Source organism: Engraulis encrasicolus, chromosome 18 (genome assembly GCF_034702125.1).
Source record: "Engraulis encrasicolus isolate BLACKSEA-1 chromosome 18, IST_EnEncr_1.0, whole genome shotgun sequence".
In the NCBI taxonomy this organism is placed as follows: Eukaryota; Metazoa; Chordata; class Actinopteri; order Clupeiformes; family Engraulidae; genus Engraulis; species Engraulis encrasicolus.
The window spans coordinates 22,657,664-22,684,070 of record NC_085874.1 but is presented as its reverse complement, the minus strand read 5'-3'; the positions used below and the strand labels follow the sequence as shown (position 1 = coordinate 22,684,070).

At 42.9% G+C, this 26,407-nt stretch overlaps 1 protein-coding gene across 1 annotated transcript in view; it reads left to right on the top strand.

Annotated features, from left to right (window-relative positions):
- Positions 1 to 20,326, top strand: part of ism2b (isthmin 2b) — a 48,964-nt gene extending 28,638 nt beyond the window's left edge. The window contains exons 4-6 of the mRNA XM_063223282.1: positions 7,612 to 7,746; positions 8,119 to 8,187; positions 17,126 to 20,326. Of these exons, the coding sequence (XP_063079352.1) occupies positions 7,612 to 7,746; positions 8,119 to 8,187; positions 17,126 to 17,649 (728 nt within the window). The 3' untranslated portion in view covers positions 17,650 to 20,326. The remainder of the gene's footprint in view (positions 1 to 7,611; positions 7,747 to 8,118; positions 8,188 to 17,125) is intronic.
- Positions 20,327 to 26,407: the final 6,081 nt, after the last annotated feature.

The following is a 26,407-nucleotide window of genomic DNA, read 5'->3' as shown; positions in this document are numbered from 1 at the left end:
TATTTTATATACACCACACATTATTTTCTGATGAACATATACCTACCCAACATATTTATCAAAAAATTGACAATGTTGTTTTGATTGGAATTGATTTATACCCTAAAGACAAATTTGGCCAAATGCTATGTAATTTGCCATTTGACGGACTTCACCCAGGGTCCTTCTTCTTAATTGTAACCACTCTCTGGAGTATTACTATACATTTACTAAATCATGATATTATGATAACAGGATGATAGGGCTTTTATTTGGTTATAGTTTTGTAAACATTTACCAACTTGGGGCAAAGCTACACCCCTTAAACCTTAAGGTGTCCCACATTAGGCATCGTCCCACTTTAGGGCATTCTACCCTACCTCAAAACAATAATTCTGTATGACTTTAACAACTGATATGTTGTCTGTATATGATGTTCTACCTTATTAACATATTGAATGTTTTGAAAATGCCACAATTTTGATTTTATTCACAAAATACAAAGTGTCCCAACTTTTTTGGAATCCGCTTTGTAGGCTATATGATGTAATATAATGTAATATGTAATATAATGCAATGTAATATAATATATAGCCTATATAATATAATATACATGGGTACTATGGGCCCCGGGTCACTGTGCACTGGAAAAAAATGGGCCTTGACGTCAAAAAGGTCAAGAAATCCCTGTTTTAGAGCAATTATTATACATAAAAAGGTGTTAAAGGATAACTTGTGCCAATTTCGACATGCATTTGTAATGCTCACACTACCCTGGACTTTTCAGTCTTTGAAATAGGTGCAATAGGTAGGCTAATACATCCAAAAGGTTATGCAACATCAGGAGACAACAAGAAAACAGCAGTACCTTTTGGGATAATATTTGGAATAGGCCTATGTTAAGGTTTTTAATGTAAACAAAGTCTGCCCCCATTAGAATAGCTCAGATCTCGGAAAGGGCTGAGTCGAAAAATGCACTGACAAGTCAAGGGTAGCGTGAGCAATACAACAGCATATTGAAATTGGCAGAAGTTATCCTTTAAAAGCAGTGGCTTAAGGGAGTGAAGAAGCTAAACGAAGACTCTGGAAGAACTAGGAATTCTGCGGCGGCATAGGACTACATCAGACCCGTCTGCATCGCCTACATGCCGACACCGAAAGCGATGCTCCAGAATTAGGAAAAGGGGCAAACGAGGTGGCGTCGAGACACGGCTTGCAGCCAACCCAACTCGTCCAGCAATACCATCAATTCTCTTGGCAAACGTCAGATCTCTGGACAATAAGATGGATGACATACGGCTACTAAGATCAGCGAACAAAACCGTGAGGAACTGCTGCGTTACGGTGTTCACCGAATCATGGCTGAACGACGGCATACCCGATTCGGCTTTACAACTGGAACAACTAACGTGCCACCGAGCGGACAGAGCCCTTGCAGAGAAAAAACGAGGGGGAGGAATATGTGTCTACACACATGATGCTTGGTGCAATAATGCTACGGTAGTACAGAGGCACTGCTCTCCACGAGTGGAGTTCATGATCATCAAGTGCCGACCCTTCTATTTACCCAGAGAAATATCCGCTATCCTATTAGTCGCCGTCTACCTCGCACCCAGCAACAACAACAGCGTCAAAAGCGAGGCACTGAACGAGCTGCATCGGGGCATCAGTGAACAACAAGATGCACACCCAGATGCCTTCACAGTGGTACTGGGGGATTTCAACCACGGAAATCTCAAAACAGTACTTCCAAAATTTCATCAACATGTCAACTTCCCAACAAGAGAACAAAACACCCTGGACCTCGTTTACACAAATCAGAAGAGAGCATACAAGGCAAAGCCCATCCCCCACATTGGATCATCAGACCACACAACGATTATCCTACTGCCAGCTTACAGACAAAGGGCAAAACTCACCAAACCAGTTCAGAAGGAGGTGAGAAAATGGCCTGAGGGAGCCATCTCACGACTACAGGACTGTTTTGAAACCACAGACTGGGACATTTTCAAAACAGCTGCCACCCACAGCAATCACATTGACATTGAGGAGTACACAGACACCGTGACCTCCTACATCACAAAATGCATCGATGATGTTACAGAAATAAAACACATCACCACCAGGGCCAACCAGAAGCCATGGTTCACAGGAGACGTTCACCGACTGCTGAGGGCCAGAGACAAAGCCTTCAGAGCAGGAGACGTAGCTGGCCTAAAGACAGCAAGGGCAAACCTGTCCCAGGGCATCAGGAAAGCAAAAAAGGAATACTCAGACAAAATAACAACACACTTCAAAGACAGCAGAGATGCACAGAGCCTGTGGCAGGGCATACAGGCCATCACGGACTATAAGCCTGCACCACGAAGCTGTGACAACAACACCTCTCTGCTAAACGACCTGAACAGTTTCTTTGCCCGCTTTGAAGCACAAAATGACACTCACCCACAGAAAACTCCCCCTCCCCCCCATGATCAACCCCTTTACCTGTCCTCTGCCAGTGTTAAGAGGACACTGGCCACCATCAACCCACGCAAAGCAGCTGGCCCAGACAACATACCAGGCCGAGTGTTGAAGGATTGTGCAGAAGAGCTGAAGGATGTCTTCACAGACATCTTTAACATCTCTCTGGAGCAAGCAGTCATCCCATCACTTTTCAAAGCTGCTACCATCATACCTGTGCCGAAGAAATCATCACCATCATGGTTCAATGACTACCGTCCTGTAGCACTGACGCCCATAATCATGAAGTGCTTCGAACGGCTAGTCCTGTCACACATCAAAGCCACCCTACCCCCCACCCTAGACCCCTACCAGTTCGCATACCGAGCCAAGCGATCCACGGAGGATGCAATTTGCTCTGCCCTCCATCCAGCCCTCACCAACTTGGACAATAAAGACTCATATGTGAGAATGCTGTTCATTGACTTCAGTTCAGCATTCAATACCATAATACCACAACAACTCATCAGAAAACTGGACAAACTAGGTTTCAGCACCTCCCTCTGCAACTGGCTGCTGGACTTCCTGATGCAAAGACCACAAGCAGTACGGGTAGGGAACAACACCTCAAGCACCCTGACCCTGAGCACGGGGGCTCCGCAAGGTTGTGTTCTCAGCCCCCTGCTGTTCACGCTGCTGACACACGACTGCACAACGACCCACAGCACTAACCATCTAGTGAAGTTTGCGGATGATACAACACTGGTGGGCTTCATCACCAAGGGCGATGAGACTCACTACAGAGAAGAAGTAGACCTGCTGGCCAGATGGTGCAAAGACAACAACCTCCTGCTGAATGTCAACAAGACCAAGGAGATTGTTGTCAACTTCCAAAGGGTCCAAAAACAACTGCCACCACTGACCATCGACGGCGATGCTGTGGAGAGAGTGAGCAGCACCAAGTTCCTTGGAGTGCACATCAGCGACGACCTCTCTTGGACCACCAACACTACATCACTGGCGAAGAAGGCCCATCAGCGTCTCTACTTCCTGCGCAAACTAAAGAAGGCAAGTGCTACACCCTCCATCATGACAACATTCTACAGAGGAACCATAGAGAGCGTCGTGTCCAACTGCATCACAGTGTGGGGAGGAAGCTGCACGGAGAAAAACAGGAAGACACTCCAGCGTGTTGTGAACACAGCGAAGAAGATCATTGGAGTACCACTCCCCTCCCTGCAGGACATTTACACCACACGCCTCACCCGGAAAGCACTGATGATCATCAAAGACACAAGCCACCCTGCACACAAACTGTTCAGCCTCCTGCCCTCTGGAAAGAGGTACAGGCGCCTCCGTTCCCGTACCACCAGGCTGGCGAGCAGCACAATGCACCAAGCGATCAAGATGCTGAATACTCAACCCACTCTCCCTCCACTGTCAGCCTCTAGCCAGCAAGGCCACTGACAACCCCCCCCATCCCCCACCACCATATCTGCGACTGAACATTCCACCTGCACTACTATACTTGTGACTGAACTTTCAACCTGCACTAACTCAAAACATGCACACACACACACACACACACACACACACACACACACACACACACACACACACACACACACACACACACACACACACACACACACACACACACACACAAGCACACTGCACTTTCTGCACTAAACCCAAACATAAACACACTGACACACACTGACACACACACACACACAGACACACGAACACACACACAGACGCACACCGCACCTTCTACCTGCACTAAACACATACACACACACACACACACACACACACACACACACACACACACACACACACACACACACTGCTGCTGGTGTACTTGACTTGACAGACCTTTTTAATATTTAATATTTATTTTTCTTCAAAATGCTACTATTACCATGTCAGAACGCTATAAAGGACTTTTTTAGGAAAGCACAAAAGCACAACAATACCTCTTAATGTATGTCCTCTACAAGTCTTCTGTTGTCCAGTCTTGCACTTTAAATGTCTGTATGAGCACTGTCTATGTCCATACTGTCTTAAGTCCATGTATAAGCAGAGGTGGAAGAAGTACAGAGGTTGTGTACTTAAGTAAAAGTAGAAGTACCCTGCGAAAAAAATACTCAATTGAAAGTAAAAGTTGTACACCAAAAATGTACTTAAGTAAAAGTCATAAGTGCTAACTTTTAAATGTACTTTCTGAGTACAAAAGTACAAGTATGTCTGCCTACTTGATCCAATAGGAAAAAGTTTCTGCAACGGTTTTCGGTTCTATTTGAACATGACTATGGAGTCCTGTTAATGTTTTTTAAAGTATCTTTTCTGTCTGGGTGTCAGTTTGAAAGAGGGGCTTGGTCCCGCCTCCCTGCCTGCAGCTGAGGCTACTCAAATATCCACGAAACACAACAGGAAAACCTAGGATAAATGTAACTAGTAACTAAGTCCTCTTCTAGAAATGTAAGGAGTAGAAAGTACAAGTAATTGTCAAAAAAATGTATTGAGTAAAAGTAAAAGTCTGCATTTTTATTTTTACTCAAGTAAGTACAAATTCCAGAAAAAAATACTTAAGTACAGTAACGAAGTACAAATACTTAGTTACGTTCCACCTCTGGTCCTTACCTAGATTAGTCTATGTCTGTATGGGAAAGCAAGAAATGTAATTTCAAATTCTTTGTATGACCAGTGCATGTAAAGAAATTGACAATAAAACCTACTTGACTTGACTTGACTTGAGAAGCTAAAAACTAAGAAGCAAAGGCTGGGGTGTAAAAGTATGTTTTCAGTCTCCAGTAGATTTAAACAGTAGTGATAGTGGCAGCGAGTCTGATGTCTGGAGGAAAACCATGACCAGGGCGGCTCTAGCCATTTTGGGGCCCTAGTCGAAGTATCAACATGCTGCCCTGAAAAGACATTATAGGTTATAGACAGAAAATGTTTTGATGCTATTTAAATGCTTTCTGTCATATACACGTAGATCTTAGATTATTTTGCTTAAGTGACACATTTTGTGTGTTTACCGCAGCTGGTGTGACAAGTGGGGCCTCTATGGAGGACAGATTTGGTTGGGGGCCCCAGGCAATTGCCTAGGTTTGCCCGATGGAAAGTCCGCCTCTGACCATGACTTAGACACATGCGCGGCACTGCGCTGTATACTCCTGTAATTAAAGTGCTCCAGGGAGTCTATTCCTGTGTCACGCTGACAAGCTGGCCACCTCTGTCTCTGGCATGGCTACAGTGTGTGTGTGTGTGTGTGTGTGCATGTGCGTGGTGTCTGTGTGCGGGTCTGTGTGTGTGTGTGTGTGTGTGTGTGTGTGTGTGTGTGTGTGTGTGTGTGTGTGTGTGTGTGTGTGTGTGTGCTTTTGTGCACGTGTGTGTGTGTGTGTGTGTGTGTGTGTGTGTGTGTGTGTGTGCGTGCGTGCGTGCGTGTGTGCTTTTGTGTACATGTGTGTGTGTGCGCGCGTGCATGCAAAAGCCACCGTCTCATCCCTCTGAATATCTGTAGTCTGTGTAAACCAACTGGCCAGTCCGTCTGTATCTCCACCAAACACCACCAGACTAACTTGCCCTCTCAGCTGTTTCCTGAATGTCAAATATTGAGATAACGTGTGCCTGTAATCGTGAAGGCTTTTCATTATGGAACTGCAGTAGAGGGAACGGTGGAAGAAAACACTCCACACTGTAGCAAGCGCAGATAACTGTGCACCGTAACTCCAGTGGCGCGCTGTAATTGAACAGTTAAATACCATAGTACTACTACAACACTATGACCTAACACATTCTGGTATCAGCAAATTTTATGACGCTGCGTATTAACGGGTTAAAGGCTTTTGGAACCTTCCAATGCATGGAAGCAGTGTTGCCAGATTGGGCGGGTGCCCGCCCAATTGGGCTACTTGGGATGAGTGTCTGCGGGTAAAAACTGGAAAAATTGGCCATTTGGCGTTTTTTTTCAGCCTTTTTGGGTCCATAGAAGTCAATGTAATTTGATGAATTTGGGCGGAATTTAGCGCATTTTGGCGTTTTTGGATAACCTTTTGGGCAGGACTTGATCAGATACATCTGGCAACACTGCATGGAAGGGGGGGGCATTCTTGTTGTTTTGCCCAGTGGCCCATGGAGTCATAATCCATCCCAGCCTGGTAGAGGTGGTTTTGTTTGATGCTGATATTGTTTGATATTGATATCAGTTGTAAAGGCACAATGTGTGGGTTATGGATGAGAGCAAACAAAAACAAGGATCTCTCTCTCTCTTTCTCTCTCTCTATCTCTTTCTCTACTCAAACTGCTATATGCTTCGGATCCAATGGCAATTTTTTGGTGGAATTAGCTCTCTCTCTCTCTCTCTCTCTCTATCTATCTATCTATCTATCTATCTCTTTCTCTACTCAAACTGCCTATATGCTTCGGATCTATCCAATGGCAAAAGCTTTGGTGGAATTTGCTTGTCCTCGTCGGGCCTGCATGGCGGTGCGGCGGTAATCAAAGGTTAAAATCTATTTTTTGCCTCCAGTATTGCCAGTGTGGGAGCTTGCTGCCAGCCCCTCTAATCACTCTTTTGAAGTTGTTGTCCTTTTCCTGGTGTGCCCATTAAACGAGTGTGGTCGAGAACAAGCGTTTAAAGAGAGAGAGAGAGGCCTTTCAAACTGCTCTGCGCCACATACGGATCTCGCTGAGCTTGTGAGTGACTGACAGCGCTCAAAAGCAAGAGGACGCGTTCGTTGTACATGATTGCAAGATAATTTCATTGGTTTTTCAACGTCATGAAAGGGCATTTCTGACACAGTGACGATTACATGTTTGACCTGTTTTATACATATTGGCTAAACAACGCCGTATTTTTGCAAGTCAGATTGTAGCATTCCATCCTGGGCTGTATTGCGATCAGGGAAGCTGACAAGGGGGGACAAAGAGGTCAGTTGTCCCGGGCCCAGGAAGAGAGGGGGCCCAGAATTGGGTTTTCATTGCATTGTATGTATTGGGTGGGGGCCCCCGTCTTTCAGATGACTTTGCCCTGGGCCCAGCAAAAGCTGTCAGCGGCCCTGATTGCGATCGTTATTCTTCAAGAAAAAAAAAAGATGACGTTAGATAAGATGTTTTGGTACGATGATAGATTTTCCATCTGGCAACGCTGACGACGACTCTTGTGTTTGTTTGTGTGTTCAGAGATGAGTGAGGAGTGGAGCACCTGGTCCCCCTGCAACGTGACATGTGGCCAGGGCCAGCAGATACGCAGACGCACGTGTGGCTACGCCTGCACTGCCACGGAGACGCGCACCTGCGACCTGGAACCATGCCCCGGTACAATAAATCTATCTATCTATCTGTCTATCTATCTATCTATCTATCTATCTATCTATCTATCTATCTATCTATCTATCTATCTATCTATCTATCTATCTATCTATCTATCTATCTATCTATCTATCTATCTATCTATCTATCTACCTTTATATCTAGCCTACATACAAAGTACAGTTGCCTGTATACACAGCACTACTTTTACACTACTTTTATGTGTGTGTGTGTGTGTGTGTGTGTGTGTGTGTGTGTGTGTGTGTGCGTGCGTGCGTGTGTGTGTGTGCGTGCGAGCTAAGAGGGTGATGATTGATGATGATGACAATGATGATTGACATTAATGGGAAAGTACCTTTTTCTCTTTTTTTAACGCAGATGATCTAAATTTGGTGGCCGACCTGTTCCCGTTTCCAATGGTGAATGGCTCCGAACCCTTCGGCACCGGTTAGTAGTGTACTCCAACAGACGTTGGCATAGTTTCACAGACAGGCGACTATAGGTACTATATCAATCATGTAGCATAATGATGTGCGCCATTCCCTCAGTGGAATGTATTACATTGCATACAATGCTTTGCAACTGGTTTAAAAAAAAAAAAAAACATTCACAACCATAGCACAACACTATGACGACAAGACACAGAGCCTTTTGTAGTTATACATTTTTAAGATGGCTGGCATTGCTGTTAAATGGTTATTAAATGGCTATTGATGATGATGATGATGATGATGAGAGACTTTATTAATCCCCACAGGGGAAATTGAATGCCACCTGGTCATCCACACAGCACATTCCAGACACAGAGAAGAACATAATAAATAAGAGCTAACTATAAACTAGATTGCATTCTCACAGAAAATGCTGGAAGCGGGCTTGCCTTTTGGGGCAGAGCTGAGCAGTTTTATTTTTGATATCTCTATACCTAAATTAAAAACAAACTACTATTGAGAAAACAAAGCTAAAAGAAATGTGGGGAAAATCCATCCACCCAGTCAGATGTTATGGGCCAAACAATTCAGCCATCTCGGATTCAGCCATCTTGAAAGTGTTGTGGCTCCGCATTTTGTGGATATACTACATGACATACATGTTATTTTAAGTTGGCTAAGGAACACTGCATATGATATCATTTTGAAAATCAACAGGGGTCCGAGTGGGATTCGAACTCACAACATCCATATTTCTAATCCAGCACCTTTGTCATTGATACTAAATGACATACATGCTATTTTAAGTTGGCTAAGGAACACTGCATATGATATAATTTTGAAAATCAACATGGGTCCGAGTGGGATTCGAACTCACAACCTCCATATCTCTAATCCAGCACCTTTGCCATTGATACTAAATGACATACATGCTATTTTAAGTTGGCTAAGGAACACTGCATATGATATAATTTTGAAAATCGACATGGGTCCGAGTGGGATTCGAACTTACAACCTCCATATCGCTAATCCAGCACCTTTACCATTGAGCCAAACAGTAGGCTGTTGAGAGCATTCCAGCAAGTCAATATCACATTGCATTGAAGAGCTGAACAATAGAATTGTAGTGCAGCTGCTCGTTAAGAATAGAATGTTGAGATAATGTGACAGTTGAGATGGAACCCTTTATTGGCAACACTTGTCCTGATTGTCTGTATGGCAGTTAGTATTGTGCTCTAAGGCAGAAGGCAGAATCAAAACAGTTTCTAGTTTTTAGATCGCTCTTGTTAGAAAACAAAAAAGAATTGGCACATGTCCTGCTCACAGATTGGAGTCATACGTGTGATCTTTCTAACAGTCCTTGAATGAAGTTTATAAGTTAAACGGTTCAGTCACAAATGGACCTCTTGTGGAAGATGTACTGACCTCTTCAGAAAGGCACTTTAAGAATCAATAAGAAAAGCCATTTAGCCGGGGAGCCAAACTCTCAAAAGTGCTTTAAAATGAGGGGAACCTGACATGGCCTGCCATACTTTTTATTCGTGATTTTTTTGTTAGTTCTATCCCTTAGGACAAATAATTGGAGGGTCTGCTCGGGCGGAAATATCGCGAAAAAAAGTTGTGCCTATTTTAATGTATGTACCCTTCATTTTTCGAGAGAAATTTCTGAAAAATGAAAAATGACCTGAAATCCTTGGTGGCTTGGGTAAGCTGTCAATAAAGGCTTTCCAGGTGCACAGGACATACATGCTGACAACATTCAATTGAAAAAATATTTTTAAATCACATTTCAATAGGGTTTTGACTCAATTTTATGCTTCAAAATTAGGCGTTTTTTCACTTTTTTGCTATATTATCATCTTTACCTCATTGGCAATCAAGTTTTTCTTCATGTTTTGACATCAAACAATATGCCATTCTTTTTATTAAGAAGTATAGTGATACCACAACAAAAATTATGAAAATACAACCAAAATCAATGGATCTGTGATGACTGTAGTGTATGTACCCTTCATTTTTAGAGAGAAATTTCTGAAAAATCAAAAGCGACCTGAAAGCCTTGGTGGCTTGGGTAAGCTGTCAATAAAGGCTTTCCAGGTGCAAAGGACACATCTACTGATGATATCCAATAAAGAAAATATTGTTAAACCACATTTGTACATGATTTTGGCTCAAGTTTATGACCTAAAATTAGGCGTTTTTTCACTTTTTTGCTATATTTTCATCATTTCTTCATTGGCAATCAAGTTTTTCTTCATGTTTTGACATCAAACAATATGCCATTCTTTTTATTAAGCAGTATACTGATTCCACAGCAAAAAAAATATAAAAAATACAACCAAAATCAATGGATCTGTGCGATTTCACCTCTAGTTGGTGATCAATAGGCCCGGAAACTCAATAGGATTTCCGCCTACAATCAAAATGCTGAAAAGCACACTGTATACTTAGCAATGACATACATCCTCTCACACACACACACACGCACACAAGTAATCTGGGGATTCTACAATGATTTGCATCCCAGGTGACACCCCCCACAACGTATGTACTACTATGTACAGTACATCACCCGTACACTCTGTACATACTTTGTGGATGTGACAGTGAGCTATTTTCACAGAAGGGGGAGACCGCAGAGACTGCAGGCACAGTAACCCAGAGGAAAGCCTAGACTACTCTCAAAATTCTGAAAGATACACTGTGTGTACTGTTGAGTAGAGTACATAACTATCAATCCTGAAGGAAATTAAGGTCTCTAGCAGCATAAATAAATAGATATGCAAAACATGATACATATTATTGCACAACATAATGTAACACACATTTAGCCATAAGGCATTTCACACAACCACACACATACTGTTCTGTAATACACATCATATACACACAGCACCTATGCATACAGCAGTATGCCATGGAGATGAGGTTCTAGCGATTAACTCACTTATGGCTTGAAAGTTGTGGGCCCTCATCTTCCAGAGGGTGGGGTAAGCTTAACCATAATAATATGTATCAAATTCAGGCAGGCAAAAAATGCATATGGTGCTTATTATAAGGTCACACTCAATCTGCAATATCTGGACTTTTTCCATCTAGTGTTGCTTTACGTTTTTACCAAGGTATTGTATGATGGTAGAATTTGAATTCTATGTAAAGCGTTCTCCAACCAAGCTCAAGAATCTGAATGAGAGATCTAAACTCTGAGGAGGCTAATACCAATTGTGTTCCCTGAACCAATGGGTGCAACAACTTGTTTCTAACTTTTTAAAACTTCTTTAAAGAAATGAACATATAAGGTCATATAAAATATGCTAGTCTGTTTGAGGGGTTAAATAATTTCCATTAACAGTCACTGAAATACTTTGTATTTGGACAGCTGAATCAATATGCAATTATGTCAATGGATTTAAAAAAAAAAAATACGGACATATTTCAAGATTAATCAGGCTCAAATTATAAAATCATGGTTCGGGAAGCATGAGCGATCATTGTTACACATGGATTGGCCACCACAGAGTCTAGACCTCAACCTCACTGAGAATCTTTGGGATATGCTGGAGAAGGTGTTACATGGTGTCCAGACTCTACCATCATCAATACAAGATCTTGCATTGGTGAAACTTGGTGAAAGTAAGTACAGACATTGTATACATTTATTAAGACAATACAACACCAAATTTGTATCATAATTTAAGAAAAGGGTGGTCATACAACACAACAGTGTGTGAGACATTTCCGTTGCTGACGTTTTAGACCACACTGTGTAGAACCCTTTCTAATAGAGTGGAGGGGTGGTTCTCCTTATGTCAAGCACCGTCTCCTTAGTTTTTATGGAATTCCGCTGCAGCTAGTTGGTCCGGCACCAAGTTATCCACCTGTCGCCTGTACTCCCCATCCTACCCACCCTTGATACACCTCACAATTGCAGTGTCATTATGGAAACTTGCATGTGGTAGGTATAGCAAAAGCATGTGGTAGTGCTGTAGCAAAAGTAGGTGGTATAGGGTGAACAACACCAAGGAGAACACCATTACTTGTGGCACTCCAGTGCTGCTGACCACAGTTTGTGATGTAAGGTCATTTAGTCTGATGTACTGCGGTCATTTATTCAGGTCACCAGAGCTGTATCCACCATCTGCTGAAGTTAATCTCTCAGCAAAAGTGTCTGGATGTTTGAGGCACTAGAGAAATCAAAGAACATGATTCTCACTGTTTCCTTTATCCAAGTGAGAATTTTCCCTGTGTAGCAGTTACAGGATACCGTCCACATTATCCTGATAAATGAACTGTATGGAATCCAGAGCATGGCAAACTTGGGTTTTCTTTCTGTTGAGCAGCAGTACCCACTCACATGTTCTCATTATGTGAGAGCAGCTGGTCTGCAATCATTGTTGTGTTGCTTTTTGGGGACTGGTATGAGAGAAGAGGTCTTCTACTGTAGGCACTATCTACAGGTGCCTTACCCGTTTGTAGAGTCTTGTTGAAGATGTGTTACAGTGGCTCAGCTACCTCTTTTGTACATGTGTTAAATAATATTACAGGCTTGAGGACCAAAAGGGATACATGAAATACACAGTACACCAATACTTCACAACAGCATACTTTCATACAGTAGCCTACATACAGTACATATAAACAGGGAAGCTAATTAAGGCACTTATACCAGTGTTCCCTGCTCATAGACATGTTCCTAACAGAGCTATGACCTGGATCAACTAATTGCGCTATCAGTTTCAGCCATCAGGATGCAGGATGCACCACAGATATTTTGTGGCATTTGCTACTCCCAGCTCTTAGATAGATAGACAGGAGGGAACTTTTATCACAGTATCACACTCTTCCTAACATTGTTATTAATGTCAAACTCTACCTCATAATCAGAACAGATATAAAGGAGCTGTTGGAACTAACTCTTACTTGGAGATAGAATGGTAAGGTTGGCTGCATATAGCAAGTGATTAGTCAACACCAACTATCACCAACTATAAAACTTGTTTGTCATACCTCATTTCATCCATATAAGCATTGAATAAGGCTGGAGATAAAATTTCCCCCCGTCATACCCCGTTGATGACATTAAAACGTGTAGAGAGGATGTTTGCCCATTTAACATGCACATACACACATTTGTACCAAACTACTGGGAACTCCCCCATGCAGATGTTTCAGCAGCTGCAGAACAGACCAATCAGTGGACTCAAAGCAGTATTTCAGCACTTCTTCTGCTTTTGGTGTCCACATCCTGACAGTGCGTGTGGTTGATAGTACTAATCTCTGGTAGAGGCATCCCAGGGATTTTCTGAGCTGTTGTCATCACATGCTGGAGTGCCTACTTGTCCTCTGATGGCACAGATGTGGAAGTTGACCAACAGAAGCTGCTGACCCTCTCCACCACTGTATGAGTCACCAGAGGGGTCTGTGACTTCTGTGATTGTTTTTGTGAAAGTCCACAATGATTCCCTTGTTGTTTTTGGAGTCCAATACGAAGTAATTGTCGTTACACCACGGCGGAAGATGTTTTGTCTTGTTCCTGTAGTATGTCTTGTCTTCATTCATAATTAGTGCGACAACGTGTCAGCAAATGAGGAGAAAGAGGCAGTTGTGGGTGGATAGGGTAGAGTAGAGTAGAGAGTAGAGTATCGTTTATTGATCCCAGGGGGAAATTAAGGTGTCAAGTAGCATACACACATAAATAAAGACATAAAGACATTGTCCACAAGACATAACACACATATTTACACATAAAATAAAATAATCATATATAGCTCGCTGTTGCATACTTATTGCCAAGGCATCTCTCTCTCTCTCACACACACACACACACACACACACACACACACACACACACATACACACACACACACACACACACACACACACACACACACCAAAAATATAAAGTGTAAAGTGTCCAGTGTTCACATGTGCCTTAGCTAAGTGGCACATAGTAGCCAAGACAAGGTGGCCATAAAGTGTCCAGGAGTGTCCATAGTCTCTTTCCTAGAACAATGTCCATTGTATTCCTTAGAAAAAGAGATGGGGGGTTAAACACAAGTCACCCCCTGTGTCACTCCACACACACACACCCACACACACACACACACACCCACACACACACACACACACACACACACACACACACACACACACACACACACACACACACACACACACACACACACACACACACACACACCAGAAATAAAGTGTACATAGTCCAGGAGTATCAGTAGTCAGGGGGGTTACACACATCGCAGACTGAGTATCTACCCACACACACACACACACACACACACACACACACACACACACACACACACACACACACACACACACACACACACACACACACACACACACACACACACACTCAGCTGTGCATTCCGCTGAAAAGGAGTCGAAGGGTAGAGAGTCCAGGTAAAAAGAGTATGCAGGAGTGGGATCTGTTTATGCAGTCCAGTCCCCTATGATGATCTCTCTTTGTGTGTCCTTCTGTGCAATGTTGAAAAGCTGAATGGCCCTGGGTACAAAGGACTTCCGCAGCCTGTCTGTCTTGCAGGAGATGGCGCGCAGTCTGTAGCTGAACAGGCTTCTCTGGTTGTTGAGGACTGGGTACAGTGGGTGCTTGTCGTTGTCCAAAATAGAGTCCAATCTGCCAAGTGTCCTCTTGTCGGCTGTGGTTGTGAGGGCGTCCAGTTCTGTGCCTACAACAGACCCTGCTTTCCTCACCAGCCTGTCGAGCCGTCCAGCATCTCTTTTCCTAATGCTGCCACCCCAGCATGCCACAGCATAGGAGAGCACACTGGCCATGGCAGACTGGTAGAACATCTGCAGGAGTCTGTTGCAGACATTGAAAGATCTCAGCTTTCTCAGAAAGTAGAGTCTGCTCTGGCCTTTCTTGTACAGTGCATGTGAGTTGGCAGACCAGTCCAGTTTAGAGTCCAGGTGAACACCCAGGTACTTGTATGTGGAGACTGTCTCCACAGTCTCCCCCTCGATAGAGACAGGCACCAGGGGTGGGGTGGTTCGCCTGAAGTCAATCACCATTTCTTTGGTTTTGGTGGTGTTCAGCCGCAGCTGGTTGGTTCTGCACCATTTGACAAAGTTCTCCACCAGTCCCCTGTACTCCCCCTCCTGCCCATCTTTGATGCATCCAACAATGGCCGTGTCATCCGAGAGGGTGGATAGGGTGTAGAGCAGAGGGCTTAGCAGACACCCTTGAGGTGTGCTGGTGTTGATAACAAGAGGGAGCAGTTAGAGAGGAAATCCACAGTACATGATGGTGTACAATCTCAGATAGTGGGGTTTAGAACAAAGACTCTATGGCTGGATGGTGCTGGAGGCCAAACTGTGGTCCAAAAATGTGCATATGTGTTCCTCAGCTCCATGTTCTCCAGTAGTGTATGAAGCATGCTGGCGATGATGTCCTATGTAGAACAGTTTGGCCTGTGTGCAAACTGCAATGAGTTATGTGATTCCTGAAAATATAGGCTTTCCAGGCTTTGTTTAGGCCCCATCTGTGTAATTAGTTCACTGTGTCACATCCAGGAAGTAGGGCTATGTATGTGTAGGGTATGTACAAAGCATGTACAGTATGCAGGGTGTTACCTGGGGTGGAGATCATTGTAGGATCCCCAGATTAAGTGTGTGTGTGTGTGTGTGTGTGTGTGTGTGTGTGTGTGTGTGTGTGTGTGTGTGTGTGTGTGTGTGTGTGTGTGTGTGTGTGTGTGTGTGTGTGTGTCATATGGCTCAGTATTCAGCATGCATTTCAGCATTTTGATTGTAGGCTGAAATTCTATTGACTTTCTGGGCCTGTTGATCACCAACTAGAGTTGGAGTCCCCACCACAGATCCATTGAGTTTGGTTGTATTTTCATGGTTTTTGCTGTGGTATCACTATACTGCTTAATAAAAAGAATGGCATATTGTTTGATGTCAAAACATGAAGAAAAACTTGATTGCCAATGAAGAAATGATGAAAATATAGCAAAAAAAGTGAAAAAACAACTAACTTTAGGTCATAAAATTGAGCCAAAATCATGTACAAATGTGGTTCAACAATATTTTCTTTATTGGATATCATCAGAAGATGGGTCCTTTGCACCTGGAAAGCCTTTATTGACAGCTTACCCAAGCCACTAAGGATTTCAGGTCATTTTACATTTTTCAGAAAATTCTCTCTAAAAATGAAGGGTACATACATTACAGTCATCGCAGATCCATTGATTTTGGTTGTATTTTCATAGTTTTTGTTGTGGTATCACTATACTTCGTAATAAAAAGAATGGCATATTGTTTAATGTCAAAACATGAAGAAAAACTTGATTGCCAATGAGGTAAAGATGAAATTATAGCAAAAAAGTGAAAAAACGCCTAATTTTTAAGCACAAAATTGAGTCAAAATCCTATTGAAATGTGGTTTAAGAATATTTGTTCTATTGAATGTTGTCAGCATGTATGTCCTGTGCACCTGGAAAGCCTTTATTGACAGCTTACCCAAGCCACCAAGGATTTCAGGTCATTTTTCATTTTTCAGAAATTTCTCTCAAAAAATGAAGGGTACATACATTCAAATAGGCACAACTTTTTTTTGCGATATTTCCGCCCGAGCAGACCCTCCAATTATTTTTCCTAAGGGATAGAACTATCCAAAAAATCACAAATAAAAAGTATGGCAAGCCATGTCAGGTCCAACCCAATTTTGGGACTTTGGCTCCCCGGCTAATTGGGCCAGCCTAGCACTTTTTACACACCTGCCATTTAAAAAGTAATGGGAGTTGGGACATGATCTTTTCACCGTTTGGAGTCATCTCATAGAGCTCGCTAACAATGCGTCAACTAAAGACACACAAAGAGTCACCACAACATATAAAAACACATAAAAACAACAAAACCCATCAGCAGCTGTTGTCAAAAAGCTAATATTATGGTGATTTATTTTTTCCCGACAGACGTGGACACCTGTGAGAAGTGGCTGAACTGTAAGAGCGAGTACCTGCAGCAGTATATTCAGACGGCGCTGGCGGAGCTACCCAGCTGCCCTTGCGTCTACCCCGAGGGCCTGGCGCTGGCGGCGGCGGCGGTGGAGGTCTTCGACGAGGTCCACGTTCGGACGTTTGGCTGGCACGATGCCAGCAGCCCAAAGGACCGCCTGGATATCTACAAGCCGTCGGCGAGGACGTGCGCCCGGTCGGCCCTGCGGAGCGACGGCACGACGCTGGCGGCCCAACACTGTTGCTACGACGAGCAGGGGCAGCTCCTCACGCGAGGGAAGGGCGCCGGCACGCCCAACCTCATCAGCACCGAGTTCTCCCGCGAGCTCCACTTCAAGGTGGACGTGCTGCCCTGGATACTGTGCAAGGGCGACTGGAGCCGGTTCCACGAGGTGCGGCCGCCCAACAACGACCTGGGGTGCCCCGCCAACCCTCACGAGGACGTCTTCATGAACGAGCTGGAGGAGGCTCGCGAGTACTGAGGAGGAAGGACGGACACCGGACTGGATCAGAACCGGAACTGGATTTAAAAAAGCGGACGGGATGGGAACTGATCTGATCCAGACTGAAAGTGGACAGAAACCAGACTTAAACCGAACCACCAGATCAGGGCTGGATGAACTACAATAGATTGGGTTGGTAGTCCTGTCATATATGCCTTCTACCTGCCTGCATGTTCACACAGTTGTTCACACAGGTGCGTTCACCAAGCTCCACCCAGGGATCAACTGGCTGACTGAATTTGGTTGAAACAGATACTATGTGGCGGATGCCTTTACTAACTGATCCTGGATTAGTCCACCTCTGACCAGTGGCAAATTGATGCAGACTGTTTCAGATTATTAGAGGAAGAAAAATAAGTTTGACTGACCGATCACCTCCACCAAGGCTCAAGAAGAGTTCAAAACTGGATGGCAAGGCCAGAAAGATGCAGTGTTCGATGGAAAGCAAGGTATATTTAGGTATAGTACATCACCAAAACACCAATGAAGTCAAGCCGTATCCCGTCCAATAACAAGGAACTCAATCAAACCACAAAAATATGTCTCTCAATGTGAGGCCAATGTTCCACTTGGTAGTTTTCGCAAACCGCTTCACCGACCACTCAAGCTAACTCAAACTCCAGACTTACTCAAAACATGCCCAAACAAAGATTTTTTTCATCATGGTCTTTTTTATGGATTTCTTAAATCATCCAAGCTCTGGTGCGACATCAAGCACAAGAGCACAATGCCCGTTTTCATCAGTCATTTTGTTGTTGTTGCTGTTGTTGTTTTTCTTGTTGTGGTTGGCATGTGTACTGCATGTAACTTAAATGCCACTCTGGTCTCGGCAGGACCAGCATGTTACATACATGTATGTCCATTGGCAAGGCAGCATTTAGAGATTTCATCAGGTTTTTCTTTAAAACCAATGTCAATGAATTGTCACACACGCAGATATACACACGCACACAAAAATACAGACAGGAAGACACACACCATTTGCTAATGTCAGTGACGCTGCTTAGATGATGCTGTGTGACTAGGTGGGTGTCTGACACTGATGTGTAGAGATGTAGTACTATGATGTTTGATTAGACACAAGTCCTTTTAAGATTTTTTATTTCTTTTTCAAACAGTCACCCACCCACACACATACAGCATGTAAAAAAAACAGCTTGCAATGGGCTGAGACATTAGACAGAGTTCTTTTTCTTCAACTGAAACTAAGCAACACCAACTTAACGGGATCAAACACTGCATGTGTTTGTGTGACTGGGCCATGTTGTCTTGACTGTGGGAAGCTCAGCCTTTGGAAACTATTTTGGCTCAGAGAGAGAGAGAGAGAGAGAGAGAGAGAGAGAGAGAGAGAGACTGAGAGGTCCGCAGGCTCAAATAGAGCTCAACACTGCCGCAAAGTGGGAGAGAATGTGAGACACCCAGTGTTCAGTATTCAGTGCCCCAGTGAAGTGGGTGGTGTAATCAAAATCAGATGTACCGTAATGAACATCTTGACAAGATATCTTATTAAGCATCTAGAAGATGGAAGAGCATCTGTCGACTGGCAAACACGCCCATGCCAACACCGGCCTTAAACAACAACTCTCTTTGCTTGGATTGCCCTTGCTTGCTGTCATTCCCAAATTAGCCATTTAAAAAAAAAACAGATTTTTGTTCTATCAAGAAACTTTGGAGCAAAACATTGTACATGCCACCTCTCATTAGAAGTCAGTTGTTGCTATGTTTGTCAAGCACCTGTGTTTATTGATTGCTTTTTTTTTTTTGGACACATGCCTCCTTCCTTTTAATACTGTCAGCAAATCACTGACAATTCCTGGCACCGAAAGGAGAGGACATCTTTTCACTGTTAAACTCAGGGGGAGATCATTATTATTTCAGTTAGAGTAAATGTACCTCTATGACGAAGCACTATTGGTACTTAGCGTTAATGAAGAACGATGAATGTTAGCGAGTAAAATATATGGATAAAGTAGTTGGTGTAAGTGAAGATCGGAGAATGAATGGCACACTGTTGATACCATTTGTGCATTTGCATAATAATCCAGCTGCAGTCTTTATTGGCAAAAGTATGAAGTTCTTGCTCATGTCAGTCAATGTATATGTTATAATGATATAATTATTATATATCTCACTATTATTCCAATAACATGTTACGATGCCTGTATTAATTTGTGGACTATTTTCAGGAACATAATGATTTTGTGGTGTGTGTGCATAATGTGCGTCACACTCACACTTTATGAAAGGCACTTTATTCAAAGTAGGCTATATATGAGAGTTGACCCGTCAAATGACTTTGAATTTGTTGTATACGTGGAGAAAGGATGACTGTTTGCCAGAAATGCTGCATTCTTTTCTTTGAAGTGCTTCGTGTCATGCAAGTCCTATATATAAGTCATTTCATTGACTATCCTTAAAACGTTTTATCCCTGTACAGTATTTATTGTCCATTTTGTAACGTTTTAAGCTTTTAACTGTTGCTTCTGTCCATGCGGTGCACCACCCACTGAGAGCCACAGGTCAAAAGGGAATTCACAAGTCTCACGCCTCCTCCGTAGCAGTGACTGCATCCGGGGGCAAAAACAACAGAACAATGTTAATCCATGTACATCATCATCATTCCTGTCTCATTTCACTGCATCAAGCATTTTAAAAAAGAAACGTGTTTGTGATAAATACAAAGATGTGTACTCCGGTGTGTGTCTTTTATTTTTCGCAGTTTCACCTTCCAATCTGATCAGAGACAGGCAGGTCTGTCACAATCAGTCAAGCAAACTAATGCCTATATGGCCCCCAGCCGAAAGCCCCATCATGACTGGTTATTAGTGGTGTGCATTGGCACTGCCCTCACGATTCGATTCGATTACGATTCGGGAGGTAGCTATTCGATTCAATTCTACGATGCATTGCAATGCATTACATTTCTACTGAAAGCAAAGCAGATGTTTCATCAGTCATGATGAGGCAATACAAGTAGTCCGATACTACACAACATTTTATTGGCTGTTTTCTGTATCAGTCTTGCAGTTTTCAATGCTTTGAAGTGCTTTTATTTAATTTAACATTCATTTGCTCCTGAAATATCCACGGAAGTAATTGAAACTTAAATAAAAATGCAGCATCAATTCTGGAACTTGCCACATTGAATTGAATTGTCTGTGCCCCGCATTGCATTGCATTGCCGAATCGATTATTGTTGACACCACTACTGGTTATGTACTTGTATTTAAATAACAGCAATAACAACTTAATGATCGAGGCAAAACCTCTCTAAATTCAGTGACCAGAGAGACTCAGAGAGTGCAAACCTCCGCGAAGGAAGGCCATAGGGTCACTGAATCCTGAATCACTGAATCCAATGCCTATAATATAACGTACAATGATGTTTGTTCAGTAGTTAAAAGTACCTTCATTTGTCACCTCACAAATACACATTTTCTACAGTATATTTTTCCACATTCTGGAACAACAGATCAGGAATCCACATCCGATCATCAAAAACTTTTGTGTTTGCTTTTCTGTTAACTAGAACATTATAGGCCTATTATGTTACACCCTATTTTTTTCAAGGCCCTCTGCCTTGTTTTTGTGGAGTTTGAAACTGGAATCTCCAAATTTGCCCTGTCCCACAATGGTGAAGAATTTTTTCAAAACAATTTCTAGATCCGGATCGTGAAAATTTCAATAACTTGTTGCTTTGTCATTTCCAACAACTCCACACGATTTAATCAAAATCTGTTCTTTACTTTTTGAGTTGTCCTGCTGACAGACAGACAGACAGACAGACAGACAGACAGACAGACAAACAAACCAACGCGACCAAAAAACATAACATCCTTGGCGGAGGTAAAAAGAAGCTCACCCTTGAGGATCACCCAAAAAGAATACTTGAAAAGTTTTCAGATGATAGTTTGTTTATCAGTTTTTTTGCTTTACTTCAGAATTTTATTTAATCCAGAGAATCGATAAACAATTATACAGCATGCAAAGTGCAGAGGTAGAAGTAGGCTATGATTGCATTTTGAATGCATTTCTTTTTCTAGGATGTGCTGCTTAGGCCTAAACCATGGCCACTACGGGACAGAAGATCTGAAGCTGAGTCTCCTTTTGCAAATTCAGTGTTGCCAGATTGGGCGGTTTCCCACCCAATTGGGCTGTTTAGGATGGCCGTCTGCAGGTAAAAAGGCCATTGGCCGGGTATTTCTTTTATATTTATATGGCCATAGAAATCAATAAAATTTGGTTCAAATTGGGCGGGATTTAGTGCCTCCAGGCGCATTTCTTTGGGCTTGAAATTATCTGACACATCTGGCAACCCTGTTCACAATCTGTTCCCAATTTCAGAGTCCCCAGTATACAGAAAAGGTCGGCAAAGTGTTCCATTTGGTGTTTTTGTTTATCCTCCGATAAACCTGCTCTATCTTCTGAGGAGGCAGGAGGCAAACACAGACGCAGGATCAAAGGCTCCTTTGTATTCCAGCGCTCTCGGGTTGATATGATGGATATTAGCTGGTTTAAGAGGAACTGAGGTGAATTTCTCGAAACCAAAGTTGCTTACTACATTAGCTACTTCGTTGCTTTCAATGCATTTTCCCATTGGCAACTACCGAAGTTGCTAACAGGCTAACAACTTCTCTTTTGAGAAACTCACCCCTGGGGAGCTATGAATACATAGCAGCCTTGTTACTCTTCTGGATCAGGGAGAGAAGAGTGGAGAGAAGAGTGGAGGCCTTGAAACAATCAGGTCTTTTTCATATGGAAGAAATCAGATCTAGAGATACTTGGAAAAGTAACAAGATGTCTAATCAATATGACAAAAGATATGGATCATGCTTATAGTTTACCAGTTTATTTATGATACTATTTGGACAGCACTTTCTTTCGAGGGTCTTAACATCTCAAATACAGTCTTAATTTGCCCCATGGCATAATCAACGCATTGGCTGGCATTGTGAAACATAACCATAACCATAAATATGAACTATAGACTGATAGGCATCTTCAAATCATTCCCCACGTTTCAGTATTTTAATACAAATGAACAGTGCATTCGTGATAGATACGATATACACAAATCGATGTAAATTCACTCTGACCTCATTCAGATTTTCCCTTACTTACTCGACTGGCAGAGGCTGAACTGCCCATCCCTAACAGGCAGTAACTATGATGGTATCCAGGGTTGAATAGGCCCAAAAAACAGCCCTAGCATTTGTGGATTATACCAGCCCCTCACACATGCACAAGCCTCTGTCGTACACTATCCTAATCAGTCAGTCCACTTTCTATAGCCCTTGAGGCCGTTTTAACTGCCCCCGATATATTTTTAATGTTATGCAGCTTCACATGAAAAATTTAATTTTGTAAAGGAATCTTTACATTCGCAATATACAATCGCTGTAAGTTATATTCAGGGGCCCTAGAGAGGGGGTCTGTTTTAAAGGTGGCTGCCTTCAATATGAGCCTAAAGTGCAAGGGAAAATCCTGGTGTGTGTTCACAATATAGCCCTGGGAGGACTTTACAGCCCTTGGAGGAATTTGAAGTGGCCCCTCGAATGAAAAAGGTTCCCCACCGCTGCTATAGAAGGACCAATGGGCCACCACTTGTAAATTGTGGGCCAGTCCCTTAGAAAAAAGAACAGCATCGGCCCCTGTGGACAAAGCCCACAAGGAAAATGCCCTGTATGCCAGATTGCCAGTCCAGTCCTAATGGCACCCATGCCCTATACCAGGGGTGGGGAACCTATGTTTAGAGGGCCATTTACGGCCCCCGAGGCCGTTTTATCCGGCCCCTGACACCCTGGTTTGTGTTCATAGTACGGCCCTTGGAGGACTTTCACGGCCCTCGGATGAATTTGAAGTGGCCCTTCGAATGAAAAAGGTTCCCCACCCCTGCCCTACACTATGGCACAGGTACGGAAAAAAAACTCACTATAATTATATCCCCGAAACGCGGAGCATCGGGGATGTAATGGTTTTGCGTGCGCCGCCGCCGCGTCCGCCGCCGCCGCGTCCGCCGCGTCCGCCGCGTCCGCCGCGTCCGCCGCCGCGTAAGGTCTTTCGTGTTAGCGCGATAACTTTTGAACGGATGTTTGGATTTGTCCCAGATTTTTTGGGTGAATGCTCCAGGACAGGTTCATGAACTGATTCGAGTTTGGAGGTCAACACTTTCAAAATGGCTGAATTCAAGATGGCCGAATTTTTGTTTGGTCCATAACTTCTGACCGGGTGGATGGATTTGTCCCAGATTTGGTGTGTGAATGCTCTAGGGTAGGTTCATGAACTGAGTCGAGTTGGGAGGTCAACACTTTCAAGATGGCTGAATTCAAGATGGCCGAATTTTTGTTTGGTCCATAACTTCTGACCTGGTGGATGGATTTGTCCCAGATTTGGTGTGTGAATGCTCTAGGGTAGGTTCATGAACTGATTCGAGTTTGGAGGTCAACACTTTCAAGATGGCTGAATTCAAGATGGCCGAATTATTGTTTGGCCCATAACTACTGACCGGTTGGATGGATTTGTCCCAGATTTTGTGTGTGAATGCTCTAGGGTAGGTTCATGAACTGATTCGAGTTTGGAAGACAACACTTTCAAAATGGCGGAATTTTCATTTGGCCCATAACTTCTGACTGGGTGGATTGATTTGCCCGGTAACACCTTATTTTAATGGTTCACCATTTCAGTGAATCTACCATATTAGGTACAGTGTAATAACTAATGTAACAATATTTAATACCATTTAATACTAGTGTAATACCAGTGTAACAATATGCAATATCAGGTACAGTGTAGTAACGAGTGTAACAGTATGCAATACCATGTAATATAGTGTAATACCAGTGTAACAATATGCAATACCATGTAATACCACTTACGCACAAACACATGATGCAAGTAAAAAAAATTACATTGTATTAAATATTGTTACACTGGTTATTACACTGTACCTAATGTGGTATATCCACTGAACCATTAAAACAGTATTACCATTTGCCCCATTTTTTGCTTCATTTTCACAATAGTCGTTTGGTTTTAAGCCTATGCGCGTCATGTCACGTCTGTATATACGTTTACGAAATGGTGGACGGGAGTGGTAGGAATGATGTGGGACTGGAAGCGTCGCGTTTCGGGGATATACCTTAAGCAGTCGAAGGCGACTGCACAGGCAGTCTAGTTAATATACAGTATGTGCCACCTCTCTGAAAGAATGAAAATTCTCTTGAATCAAATTTGACTTAAAAGGTATTTCTGTATGTCATCATCAAAGCTCTTTTCTGTTGAAATTTGATACGTTATATCAAATTAAAAGGAACATTTTGTTGTTGTTTTTTTTTGCATTGTATATGTAATAATAACAATAAGCGTCTGGCTTCACATGGAACAGATTTCATCAGAGCCCGCTGCTGTTAATCGTCACAGGAGTCACAGGAGTCTACTTGGATTAAGTGACGGGGATTAGTCGGTCAAAGGGCAAGGTAATTGGAAACGGGAGAAGGTAATCCCTGATACTCCAGAAGATAGCGGCTTTCATCACAAAACAACACACTACACTACAACATTATAGCTAAGCTCAGTCTTCTAGTCTTCAGTGAGTGTCTGTTGCAACTTTTCTACCGAGCTAAACCAATAGCAGAACCTGTGATCCTCCTCTTGGCAGATATTTTACGTAACTCCTTTCGGGTATTACTGGTAGATACAGTATGCCTTTTTTACCCCCAATAGGAAATTAGTTTTCACCTCCATGACACCTTCTCACAGCCAACATGTAGCATACAGACCAGTGTTGCCAGATGTATGGTCAGGGATGTAAAGTATACCCCTGCAGCCCCCGCGAGGCAGGGGGGCCCATACGAGGCGGGGGGCCCATGGGCCCTTGACTTGAAGAAACGGACCCTCTCCACATGATATTAGGCGCTCTTTTTTCGTTCGGAGGCCCATTCTTGTTAGCTTGCAGGGGGGCCTAAAATACTTTCGTTATGCCAGTGTGTATGGTAATTATCGAGTTTGTACCATAATTGTGACCGTTTTGTCCTCTGTACGGTTAAAAAAAAACATGTTTTACAACCATTTTGAGGTTTTGGTGCGATAATTTTCCATCTGGCAACACTGATACAGACAGACATGAGGACATCTCCACTGAATATTCAGATAGACCTACTAAAAAATACAGTACACTCAAAAACAACAATAATAAATACTACTACTACTACTAATGATAATAATAATACATTTACAGATTTTACGGGTATATAGTGTCAGGTGGCATTTACGGCATTTCACTACCTATAGAACAGGCCATTCCACTAGTCCAAAGAGTTATACAAGGATATTGCAACATGGGGTTACACTACAGGACGTGCTTTGCTCAAGGCCACTTCAGTCATGGATGAGGGTGTATCGAAAACACCATCTATCAATTGGTCAGGGTGGGATTTGACCCTACAACCCTCTGACCCAAAGACCAACCATGAGGCCAAGGACATGGCTGGCTACATCGTTTAGGACCCAGGGGCGAGTAACAGTTTTCATTGGAGGGGCCACTTCAAATTTTATTAAGTCCTCCAAGGGCTGTACTATGAACACAAACCAGGATTTCCCCCTTGCACTTTAGGCCTATATTGACCCCTTTTACAAAAGACCCCACCTCCACTAGGTCACCTGAAAATATAACTTAATTGCATTGCAAAAATGTTTAAGATTTCTTTACAAAATATGTAATTTCATGTCAAACTAACTA